The 13,460-nt window shown below is 38.2% G+C and overlaps 1 protein-coding gene across 1 annotated transcript in view; it reads right to left on the bottom strand.

Annotated features, from left to right (window-relative positions):
- The window catches only part of EPB41L5 (erythrocyte membrane protein band 4.1 like 5), a 171,459-nt gene that overhangs the window by 118,765 nt on the left and 39,234 nt on the right, over window positions 1-13,460 (bottom strand). Inside the window, 3 exon segments of the mRNA XM_017891982.1 lie at window positions 237-315; window positions 1,500-1,516; window positions 1,518-1,540. Of these exon segments, the coding sequence (XP_017747471.1) occupies window positions 237-315; window positions 1,500-1,516; window positions 1,518-1,540 (119 nt within the window).

The raw sequence follows: 13,460 nt of genomic DNA, 5'->3' as shown, positions 1-13,460 counted from the left end.
AATCACTAGTCACCTTCGGAGGATGCTAAGGAACCAACTCTTTATTTTGAAAATGATATAGGAAAAAAATCATACACTTAAAAAACATGTCCCAGAATAAAATTCTATTCTTTGAGGTCCTGTTACCAGGGGACAGGTATCCATTTTATTAGCTGGCTATAAACTGGAAACAATATACAGACAATCTTTCAAAACTATCAAAATGCCCCTGGCACAATTCTAAATAGTGTTCTTACCGGGTTAGCTCCTCACGAAGATTATTTGGTTCTGAGGAATAAAACTTAACTCGAAGATGCAGACAATAGGGTGAACCAACTGTCATTAAAAAAAAAAAAGTTTTAATAAAAGAAACTAAATAATACTTTTCAGCCAGAAAATTGGTCAAAAATCTACTGAAGTGAGACAAAAGATCAGGTTTTGATGCATTATTTCAGGTTAGATCAATCATAGGCTTAAACATGATGCTAAAAGATCAATTACATTTTTTCAAGTGTACCATGCCATTATATAGTATATTACTATCATCTCTCATGCCAATAGACAGCTCTAGATTAATTCTAACAATTCAGAGCCAAATGCATCAAATAAAAGTCTTGACTGTGCAATCTAACAGCCCTGAAAACCTGCTACACTGAAGAACGCCTATTTAACTGCTCATGGTGAAATCTTTCCACACAAATCCACTTCAGCAAGTTCACTAACTTCCATAATCTCAGTGGTCTCATAATTTTGAGACAAGAGTTGAGGTGCCCTAATAAGTCTGATAAAAAGTCAAGCTGGGGCCGGGTGCGGTGGCTCACGCCTGTAATCCCCGCACTTTGGGAGGCAAAGGCAGGCAGGTCAGGAGATCGAGACTATCCTGGCTAACAGGGTGAAACCCCGTCTCTACTAAAAATACAAAAAATTAGCCAGGCGTGGTGGCGGGCGCCTTGTAGTCCCAGCTACTCAGAAGGCAGAGGCAGGAGAATGGTGTGAACCTGGGAGGCGGAGCTTGCAGTGAGCGGAGATCGCACCACTGCACTCCAGTCTGGGCGACAGAGCAAGATTTGTCTCAAAAAAAAAAAAAAAGGTCAAGTTGGATAATGAATAAACAATGGTATTCTCTCTCTGAATGACACTAACATTTTATGTGAATTGTTCATTTTTCTTAATTTTAAAATACCATAACAAAGTCTCAAAATATTTTCAATATTAGGGCAGATGCCAAACAGGAAAATTCCAACATAAATAATTAGCAAATAACCGTTAAGCATTTCAGGCAAAGCCAACCCCATTTGCATGCTGCAAGGTTTTCTCCTGGAAAGTTAAACCCCAATGCAGCCTATATAACTTGGGGAGTAGCTCAGTTTATCAGAATAAAATGATTTCTAGAAAATGGAAATGCTAAAAAAATTCATCTTAAATTCATCTTAAAAAACATGATTTCTTATGTCCTATTAGAAATCGGAATTTCTAATATATTTCCTCTTCCCCCCACAAATAATTTTTTCAGCACTTACTTTTTACTTGCTTTTGATGCTTTTGTACCATCTAACCAATGCTGAAAACAAAACAAAATTTAGTTAAGCAGATGATAGAACTTTAAAATTTGAATTACTAAAAGTTACTTTTCATTGTGCCTACACTGATAACCACAAGGAAATACTTCACAAGAGAAAAACCAAACTGAATGAGAAAAGAGGTGAAAGGGAAGAGTAGCCAATATCCACAGCAAGCTTATGACACACGTGAACAAAAACGACATAAAACCTGACAGATGACTTTTTTTTTTTTTAATACTTTTAAGTTCTGGGATACATGTGCAGAATGTGCAGGTTTGCTAACTAAGTATACACATGCCATGGTGGTTTGCTGCACCCATCAACACGTCACCTACACTAGGTATTTCTCCTAATGCTATCCCTCCCCTAGTCCCCCATCCTCCCGACAGGTTCAAGTATGTGATGTTCCCCTATGACCATGTGTTCTCATTGTTCAACTCCCACTTATGAGTGAGAACATACGGTGTTTGGTTTTCTGTTCCTGTGTTAGTTTGCTGAGAATGATGGTTTCCAGCTTCATCCATGTCCCTGCAAAGGACATGAACTCATCCTTTTTTATGGCTGCATAGTATTCCATGGTGTATGTGTGCCACATTTTCTTTATCCAGTTGATCATTGATGGGCATTTGGGTTGGTTCCAAGTCTTTGCTATTGTGAACAGTGCTGCAATAAACATATGTGCACATGTGTATTTATAGTAGAATGATTTATAATTCTTTGAGTCTATGTCCAGTAATGGGATTGCTGGGTCAAATGCTCTGGTTCTAGATCTTTGAGGGAAATCACCACACCTGTCTTCCACAATGGTTGAACTAATTTACACTCCCACCAAACAATGTACAAAGCATTCCTATTCTCCACATCCTCTCAGCATCTGTTGTTCCTGACCTTTTGTAATGATGGCCATTCTTAACTGGGCTGTGAGAGGCATCTTCATTGTGGTTTTGATTTGCATTTCCTCTACATGACTCAGTGATCGATGAGCCTTGTTTTCCATGTTTGTGGCCACATAAATGTCTCTTTTGAGAAGAGTCTGTTTCATATCCTTCACACCCATTTTTTGATGATGGGGTTGTTTTTCTGGTAAATTTGTTTAAGTTTCTTATAGATTCTGGATATTAGCCCTTTGTCAGATGGATAGATTGCAAAATTTTCTCCCATTCTGTAGGTTGCCTGTTCACTCTGATGATAGTTTCTTTTCTGTGTAGAAGCTCTTTAGTTTAATTAGATCCCATTTGTCTATTTTGGCTTTTGTGGCCATTGCTTTTGGTGTTTTAGTATGAAGTTTTTGCCCATGCCTATGTCCTGAATGGTATTGCCTAGGTTTTCTTCTAGTGTTTTTATGGTTTTAGGTTTTACGTTCAAGTCTTTAATCCATCTTGAGTTAATTTTTGTATAAGGTGTAAGGAAGGGGTCCAGGTTCAGTTTTCTGCATATGGCTAGCCAGTTTTCCCAATACTACTTATTAAATAGGGAATTCTTTCCCCATTCCTTGTTTTTGTCAGGTTTGTCAAAGACAAGACGGTTGTGGATGTGTGTTGTTAATTCTGAGGCCTCTGTTCTGTTCCATTGGTCTATATATCTGTTTTGGTAGCAGTACCATGTTGTTTTGGTTACTGTAGCTTTATAGTATAGTTTGAAGTCAGGTAGCATGATGTCTCCAGCTTTGTTCTTTTTGCTTAGGGTTGTCTTGCTTATATGGGCTCTTCTTTGGTTCCATATGAAATTTAAAGTAGTTTTATTTCTAATTCTGTGAAGAAAGTAATGGTAGCTTGATGGGGATACCACTGAATCTATAAATTACTTTGAGCAGTATGGCCATTTTTAGGATATTAATTCTTCGTATCCTTCAGCATGGAATGTTTTTCCATTTGTTTGTGTCCTCTCTTATTTCCTTGAGCTGCGGTTTGTAGTTCTCCTTCAAGAGGTCCTCCACATCCCTTGTGAGTTGTATTCCTAGGTATTTTATTCTTTGTAGCAATTGTGAATGGGAGTTCACTCACGATTTGGCTATTATTGGTGTATAGGAATGTTTGTAATTTTTGCACATTGATTTTGTATCCTGAGACTTTGCTGAAGTTACTTATCAGCTTAAGGAGATTTTGAACTGAAATTAAGGGGTTTTCTAAATATACAATCATGTCATCTGCAAACAGAGACAATTTGATTTCCTCTCTTCTCATTTGAATACTTTTTATTTCCTTCTCTTGACTGACTGCCCTGGGCAGAACTTCCAATACTACGTTGAATAGGAGTGGTGACAGAGAGAATCCCAGTCTTGTGCCAGTTTTCAAAGGGAATGCTTCCAGCTTTTCCCCATTCAGTATGATATTGGTTGTGGGTCTGTCATAAATAGCTCTTATTATTTTGAGATATGTTCCATCAATACCTAGTTTATTGAGAGTTTTTAGCATGAAGGGGTGTCGAATTTTATCACAGGCCTTTTCTGTATCTATTGAGATAACCATGTGGTTTTTGTCATTGGTTCTGTTTAGGTGATGTATTACATTTACTGATTTGCATATGTTGAACTAGCCTTGCATCCCAGGGATGAAGCTGGTGGATGAGCTTTTTGACGTGCTGCTGGATTCCGTTTGTCAGTATTTTATGGAGGATTTTCACATCAGTGTTCACATTGGCCTGAAATTTTCTTTTTTGTTGTATCTCTGCCAGGTTTTGGTATCAGGATGATGCTGGCCTCATAAAATGAGTTAGGGAGGAGTCCTTCTTTTCCTGTTGTTTGTAATAGTTTCAGAAGGAATGGTACCAGCTCTTCTTTGTACCTCTGGTAGAATTTGGCTGTGAATCCATCTGGTCCTGGGTTTTTTTTTCCTTGGTAGGCTATTAATTACTGCGTCAACTGTAGAACTTGTTGTTGGTCTATTCAGGGATTAGATTTCTTCCTGGTTTAGTCTTGGGAGGGTGTATGCGTCCAGGAATTTATCCATTTCTTCTAAATTTTCTAGTTTATTTGTGTAGAGGTGTTTATAATATTTTCTGATGGTAGTTTGTATCTCTGTGGGATCAGTGGTGAAATCCATTTTATCATTTTTTATTGTATCTATTTGATTCTGCTCTCTTTTCTTCTTTATTAGTACAGCTAGTGGTCTATTTTGTTAAAATAGAGCTTCCCTCAGGAGCTCTTCACAAAAAATCAGCTCCTGGATTCACTGACTTTTTTGAAGGGTTTTTCGTGTCTCTATCTCCTTCAGTTCTGCTCTGTTCTTAGTTATTTGTTGTCTTCTGCTAGCTTTGGCATTTGATTGGTCTTGCTTCTCTAGTTCTTTTAATCGTGATGTTAGGGTGTCAATTTTAGGTCTTTTCCTGCTTTCTCCTGTGGGCATTTAGTGCTATAAATTTCCCTCTAAACACTGCTCTAGCTGTGTCCCAGAGATTCTGGGATGTTGTGTCTCTGATCTCATTGGTTTCAAAGAATTTATTATTTCTGCCTTAATTTCACTATTTACCCAGTAGTCATTCAGGACCAGGTTGTTCAGTTCCCATATAGTTGTGCAGTTCTGAATGAGTTTTTTAATCCTGAGTTCTAATTTGATTGTACTACACAGTCTGAGAGACTGTTTGTTATGACTTCTGTTCTTTTGCATTTGCTGAGGAGTGTTTTACTTCCAATTATGTGGTCAATTTTAAAGTGTGATGTAGTGATGAGAAGAATGTATATTCTGTTAATTTGGGGTGGAGAGTTCTGTAGATGTCTATTAGGTCTGCTTGGTCCAGAGCTGAGTTCAAATCCTAAATATCCTTGTTAATTTTCTGTCTCATTGATCTAATATTGACAGTGGGGTGTGGGAGTCTAAGTCTCTTTGTAGGTCTCTAAGAACTTGCTTTATGAATCTGCGTGCTCCCATTTTGGGTGCGTATATATTAAGGATAGTTAGCTCTTCTTGTTGCGTTGATCTTTTTACCATGACCTTCTTTGTCTTTTTGGATCTTTGTTGGTTTAAAGTCTGTTTTATCAGAGCCTAGGATTGCAACCGTCTGTTTTGTTTTGTTTTAGACAGAGTTTCACTCATTGCCCAGGCTGGAGTGTAATGGCGTGATCTTGGCTCACTGCAATCTCCACCTCCTGGGTTCAAGGGATTTTCTTGCCTCAGCTTCTCAAGTAGCTGGGATTACAGGCATGCTCAACCTCACCCAGTTAATTTTTGAATTTTTAGTAGAGACGGGGTTTCTCCATGTTGGTCAGGCTGGTCTCGAACTCCCAATCTCTGGTGATCCACCCGCCTTGTCCTCCCAATGTGCTGGGATTACAGGTGTGAACCACTGCGCCCCGCCAATCCCTGCTTTTTTTTTAACTTTCCAATTGCTTGGTAAATATTCCTCCATCCCTTTATTTTGAGCCTATGTGTGTCTTTGTCCCTGAGATGGGTCTCATAAATACAGTACACCAGTGGGTCTTGTCTTTTTAATCCAACTTGCCACTCTGGGTCTTTTAATTGAGACATTTAGCCCATTTACATTTAAGGTTAATATTTTATGTGTGAATTTGATCCTGTCATCATGATACGGGCTCCACCCAGTCCGAACTTCCTGGTGGCTTTGTTTATACTATGAGGGGAAAATTGCCTATCAAGCCTCAGTAACAGTGGATGCCCCTCCCCCTACCAAGCTCAAGCGTCCCAGGTCGGCTTCAGACTGCTGTGCTGGCAGCAAGAATTTCAAGCCAGTGGATCGCAGCTTGCTGGGCTCCATGGGAGTGGGATCCACTGAGGTAGACCACTTGGCTCCCTGGCTTCCTGCAGCCAGCTCACTGTCTGCCCAAACGGCCACCCAGTTTTGTGCTTGAAACCCAGGGCCCTTGTGGCGTAGGCAACCTAGGGAACCTCCTGGTCTGCAGGTGGCGAAAACTGTGGGAAAAGCATAGTATCTGGGCCGGAATGCACCGTTCCTCACAACATAGTCCCTCCTGGCTTCTCTTGGCTAAGGGAGGGAGTTCCCCGACCCCTTGCGCTTCCTGGGTGAGGCGATGCCCCACTCTGCTTCTGCTCGCCCTCCATGAGCTGCACCCACTGTCTAACCAGTCCCAATGAGATAAGCCGGATACCTCAGTTGGAAATGCAGAAACCACCTGCCTTCTGTGTTGGTCTCGCTGGGAGCTTCAGACCAGAGCTGTTCCTATTCGGCCATCTTGCCAGCCATCATGTGACTTCTTAAAACATTTCCTCTGCTCCCTCAGCAACAAGATTGACATTCTAAATTTTGCCCTTATGTCCCTCACTATTCCCAAATAAATGATTCTTGCAAAACTGTTAAAATCAGAGAAAAAAGTATCCCCATATTCCAGTGCCTGATTAATTCTTATAATAAAATGTAAAATTTATTGGCAAATTATAACCAAAAGTGAAGTGAAACAACGTCCCCCAAATTTTACAAAACAGACGCTACTCAGAGGTAGTTATTAGATCTTTCTCATAATCAAGGTCCTATCTATTAATTAAAGAAGTCTTTGTTCCACAAATAAAAAATGTTAACATTGTGACTATGAGACTTCTGGGTTTCAAGAGTAACAGCCTTTTATGTAACCTCTTCACTCTGAAATGTCCATGACACAGACAGACCTAAAAACCTATTCCAGATATTTCCACTGATAAACCATTCCCAGCTCACTTCTCATTATTAATTCCTTTATGCTACCAAGTCCTAACAGGGACAGGACACACACATCCAACTAAGATATACGTGACTGTGTTCTCTCTGGCATGCTTTCAATTAAAAGCACTCTAAAGGAAGGCTAACTAGTTCACAGAGCCAAGGAATCCAATTTCAGAAATGCAGATAGGCAGAGTGGGTAAACAAAGCTGCATTGTAACTGTTTACTTTTCTTGCCAATTATTTGCCTAGCTGCTTCTCTCCATTCTCCAAGATCCAAAAGTGCAATTCACCAAACTATCAGTGTCGCAGCAAAATACCTTTCCATGTTTAAATAAAATGTTCAGTAAATATTTTTAGAACGCTACACAATATTTTCTCAAGATTTCAAGTGTGTAGGCCACTTTGTCGTCTCTCATCTTTTAATAAACTCAGTTGGACATCCACTTTTAGTCCTATTTCAATCTAGCAATCTTTAATCTTTCAATCTATGCTGGCAAGACGGCCGAATAGGAACAGCTCTGGTCTGCATCCTTCCATTAACAGAACACTAGGCCTGCCAGTAGGCAGAAAACAATTCAATTTTATTTCAGTAGAAAATACTTCAACCTAGAGCAGTAAACAGTTCATCCATCACTGTCCAGCCAGAAATCCAATATCCAAATATTCCAGACGTAACTGACACAAATACCTACTACAGCCTGATGCAAATCCTATATGGAGTAAGATAAAAAACTAGTTTTCATGCCCCAGATTTTCTCCCCAAAACCATGTAACTGGAAGTTGCCCTATCTTCCATGGCTGGTCACCTGGGCACTATTTCAGGTAGCCTCTCATACACCATAGTGAGTGCAAATGAGCACAACTCTTCCAGGAAGCAACTTGACTAGACAGTAGATAATGTCTCGAAAATAACTATGTGTCTTCAACCCAGCAATTCTACACCTAGAAATCATTATGGATGTGTGTAGATTGACCTACAAGAAATTACGTCAAAGAAAATTAGGACAACCTATGTAGTTTCTAATACCTGCACTCCCTTAAGATGACCCAAACTCAGATAAAGCATCAAACACATTTTAAAGTGAGATTTAGGAGCTGTGGGAGTTCTGGGTGATGTTCTTCTTGGAAAGGTCTGAGTTCATGTTTGCATATTCTCAAGTCTGTTTTCTTTCATCTCCTCCACATTCCAAGACCAAGGCCTGGAAAATTCAGGCCTCAGAGACAGGCACTGATAGTATTTTCGTTGAATCAGGGTCTTTAGGAGTTGGGTTTATATTACACTAGAAGATAAAAGTGAAAGCACACAGATATTCTCTTTCCTTACTGTACCTTAAAAAAGAGAAAACTTCCCTTCTAATTTCCTACTTTTAAAGTTTAGTTGATAAAGAGATATCAAAGAATGTAGAAAGCCATATTTCTTTCTATCCTATTGAACTAGGCATGGAAGAACAATTATCTACTTGTATCTTAAAATATAAATAATACATAACCACAAATATAACAGCCATAAGTAAACCAAACAAAGAATCACCTAGGGAGCGTCCATAAAACACTAACATACACATAACCCTCATCGCAGACCCTATCGTCAAATATGGTCTGTAAACAGCTCTTCAAATGAATGACTCCTGCCTTCTAACCACCTAACCTACACGCCTCTAATAAAGAAATGTACCACCACTACTCTTGCTCAAAGACCAAAGAGCTTATAGTAGAGAAATGTTAACCATCTTTCAAACCAACTGCCTCTGCAAAAAATATTTCTGTGAATAGAGGTTTATGCTCTGAATTAAAAAATTATTTTAAAACAAATTTTACATTTTGAATAACCTTAAAAGTTAAAAACTATCCTAAGAAAAGAGATGATAGCATTACTGTGTTCTAACTGAAAGCACTTCAATTTTGATCTAGCGTCCACTATAAACTTCCTGAGTGACTACTTTTTCTGAGTTAACAGTCTGTATTATAAGACACTCCAAAAGAAGACTTAAATCACCATTAAAATATATTTTCCACTGTGCCTTTCTGCATATTAGTATGCTCTAAGGATTTTTGTTTCTGTTTCGTTTTTTTTTTTTTTTGAGACGGAATTTCGCTCTTGTTGTCCAGGCTGGAGTACAGTAGCGCGATCTCGGTTCACTGCAACCTCCGCCTCCTGGGTTCAAGCGATTCTCCTGCCTCAGACTCCTGAGTAGCTGGGATTACAGGTGCCTGCCACCATGCCCAGCTAATTTTTACTATTTTTAATAGAGACAGGGTTTTGCCATGCAGGCTGGACTTGAACTCCTGACCTCAGGTGATCTGCCCATCTCAGCCTCACAAAGTATTGGGACTACAGGCGTGAGCCACTGTACCCAGTCAGGATTTTTTTTTTTTAAACTTTATTTTAGGTTCAGGGGTACATGTGCAGAGTTGTTATACAGGTAAACTGCATGTCATGGGGGTTTGGCACACAGGTTATTTTGCCACCCAGGTAATAAGCATAGTACACTCCATAGGGGTAATATGGTAGTTTTTTCACAAGTTATGTAGGTTATCTATTCACTTTCCAGATATAAAGTAGATAATCTATTTTGGAAATACACTTTAAAAAGGGAGACAGCTTGCTACCAAAATTGCATAGGAGCTCACTAGGTTTTGATGGTCATTTTACACTTAATTCACTTTTTTTTTGTTTTTGTTTTTGAGACTGAGTCTTACTTTGTTGCCCAGGCTAGAACGCAGTGGTGCGATCTTGACTCACTGCAACCTCCGCCTCCCTGGTTTAAGCAATTCTCATGCCTCAGCCTCCCAAGTAGCTGGGACTATAGGTGTGAGCCATCATGCCTGGCTAATTTTTTTTTTTTATTTTTAGTGGAGACAGGTTTTCACCACGTTGGCCAGGCTAGTCCTGAACTCCTGACCTCAGATGATCTGCCCACCTCAGCCTCCCACAGTACTAGGATTACAGCTGTGAGCCACCACACCCAGCCCACTTATTTTTTTATTACTGCTCACACATGTATCGATTTTGAACTCACATTCTGACCACTTCAAAATACCCTGTATTTTAAAACAGCTAAACACATTTTTAGAACCCAGTAAAAGTTCATCAGAGCCTTGTATGATCTTATTTCCCACACTCCTCATCACTATTTTTAAACAAAATTCTCTGTGGTATTCAGTCCATATCTTAAACTTAAGAATCAAAATACATAAATTCAAATCCAGTCTCTAGAAATCACTAGACCTCACTTAAACCTTTTATTCTTCACAGGAGATTTTTCTGAGGATCAAATCAAAAAACTATTGCCTCAAACCCCATAATTATTGAACAAATAAAATGAATTATATCTACATTTCTTTAAATGAATTATTGAATATTCATAATATAGCATTTTATAATGTAGCAATAAATATTAACTGAAGCAAAACAACAGTATCTAGATAAAAGAAAACATACCGTTACTTTCATACACTGATAATTTTAATTTGTAAATATAATCAAACAGCTTTAAAGTCTATCTCTTTGACATGATGATTCCATTCCTTCTATTTTAATTTTTTTAAAATCCAGAATACTGACAAGGATTTACAAAGATGATCAACTTCAGAATATTATTAGCCATAAATTATAAACAATCATTATTGAGCAGCTGTAAGATCACGAGTTTTCCTGAAAAATTCAACAAGGTCATCCTTCTCTAGACTTACGCCCTCAACTTTTTAGTTCTTCCTTGTTCAGCAAATATGCGTTACAATATACAGATATATACATTTAACATGTTATTTATTTCTACGTTTTTCACCTCCCATTATCTTACTGAATCCTATTGTGTTCTCAGTTGAATCCCTGAATACAATGCAGTCATCTGCCCTGATAATTTTGTTTCCTTCTAATCTTTTTAATTTTCTCTTCCATAAATGCATTTGCTGGTACTTCTATGAAATTAAGTAGCAATGGTAATAGTAGGCATACTTGTCATCACCTTCTCTTTATTAGAAATGCTTATTAATCTAGGGATCTCAAAAAATCAAAATTCAGTATAAAATATAAAAAATGGAGAGCTAGTGAGCAACTACCAGCTCTGTTCTCCACAGGTGCCACATGTTGGACCATCTGTCTACCCATGCTTACATCAAGAACCAAGGAAGTTTTGAAAAAAAAATTATAGAACATAAACAAGCTTTCCAATCAATTTAAGAAAAAGACAAAACATAATTAATACTGACATCTTAAAATTCCTTCTTAAGTATTTATTAGAAATGCTGTTTCCCTTTTCTAAAAGCATAGTATGCAGTATCATGTTATACAAGATACACCTGATGCATGATACCTACCATAAAGTAAATAATAAATAAAGTAACTTATTTTTCTTTAAAAACTTCACTGAATGGGTCGGGTGCAGTGGCTCATGCCTGTAACCCAACACTTTGGGAGGATGAGGTGGGCAGATCACCTGAGGTCAGGAGTTCGAGACCAGCCCAGCCAACGTGGTGAAACCCTGTATCTACTTAAAAAAAAAAAAAAAAATACAAAAAGCCAGGCGTGGCGGTGCATGCCTGTAGTCCTGGCTACCTGAGGGATTTAGACAGGACAATTGCTTGAACCCAGAAGGCGGAGGCTGTAGTGAGCCAAGATTGTGCCACTGCTCTCCAGCCTGGGCAACAGAGCGAGACTCCTTCTCAAAAAAAAAAAAAAAAAAACACTTCACTGAACCAGTTAAAATTCTAATCTCTAAATTTAACCTTTTCAAACTTCACCAAGCACAAATACGTATGTTTGAGGATTAAATTTTGCTCCCGAGACATGGTTTGTTTGTACCACACGATGTTTATTTTTTAAGGTTTTATTACGAAATAATTAGAGATTCACACAAAGTTGGAATGATAGCAAGGAGAGGTCTGGTCCTGTGTACACTTCTGCCAATGCTTACATTTTAACATAACTACAGTACAATATTAGAATCAGTAAACTAACGTTGGTATAATGCGCATGTATAGTTCTGTGTCATTTTATCACATTTAGATTCCTATCCTAATACCATAATCAAGATATAGAAATATCCCATTATCACAAAGAATTCTCTCATATTACTCATTTATAGTCACCACTCCCCCAACTCCAATATCCCTTACCCTTAGCAACCATTAATTTGATCTCAATCTCTGTAACTGTCATTTCAAGAATGTTACATAAATAGAATCATATAATATATAACCTTTTGATATTGGCTTTACTTCCTATTCGGCATAATGCCCTCTGAAATCCATCCAAGTTGTTGCATATCAATAGTTTCTTCTTTTTATTGCTGAGTAGTATTACATGGTATGATTGTGCCACTGTTTAATCATTGACTTACTGTAGGACATTGTGGTTGTTTCAAGTTTTTTGCTACTACAAATAAAGATGCTATGAACAATCATGCCCAAGTTTTTCTGTGGAAATAAGTCTTCATCTCTATCGGATAAATGGTCAGGCATACAACTGCTGAGTCATATGGTTTAATACATGTTTATTTTTCCAAATAAACTGCCAAATTATATTCCAGAGTAGCGATATCACTTTACTATCCCAACACCAACAATGTTATGAGAGATCCCGTTTCTGCACATTCTCACCAAAATTTAGAGTTGTCACTATGTTTTACTTCAGCTGTTTTAATAGATGTATAGTGAAAATATCTCATTGAGGTCTTAATTGGCACTTCCCTGATGACTAGTCTAACATTTTTTCACGAATTTGTCATCTGTATATCCTCTGAGGTGAAATGTCTCTTAATGTCTTTTGTTCATTTTCGAATTAGATTGTTTGCTTTCTAATTGTTGGGCTGAAGAACTTGTTTTGTTTTTGGTGGAGACATGGTTTCGCTCTGTCGCCCAGGTTTGAGGTGCAGTGGCTGTCACAGCTCATGGCAGCCTCCACCTCCCAGGCTTAAGCGATCCTCCTGCCTTGGCCTCCCAAAGTGCTGGGATTACAGGCGTGAGCCACTGTGCCCAGCTGGGCATTGTGTATATATGGCTAGACATGAGTTCCTGGTCAGATGTGCAATATACAAATATTTTCTCCCAGTCTGTAGCTTAGCTTCTCGTTCTATTAACAGGGTCTTTCCCAAAGCAAAAGGTTTTAATTTTTCATGAAGTTCACTTTATCTTTTTTAAAAAATCATCCTTTTGGTATCAGGTTTACTAATAACTCTTCCCTAATCTCTAGGTCCCACAGATTTTCTCCTGTTTGTCTCTAAGTTTTATAGTTTTACACTTTAGGTCAAGGTTTTTTGTCTTACAGATATACAGCTGCTCCATCCTTTTTTTTTTTTTTTTTTTTTT

Source organism: Rhinopithecus bieti, unplaced genomic scaffold (genome assembly GCF_001698545.2).
Source record: "Rhinopithecus bieti isolate Rb0 unplaced genomic scaffold, ASM169854v2 scaffold_19969, whole genome shotgun sequence".
Lineage (NCBI taxonomy): Eukaryota > Metazoa > Chordata > Mammalia > Primates > Cercopithecidae > Rhinopithecus > Rhinopithecus bieti.
Note: the sequence above shows the minus strand (reverse complement) of the source record. Positions and strands in the feature narration are given on the sequence as shown.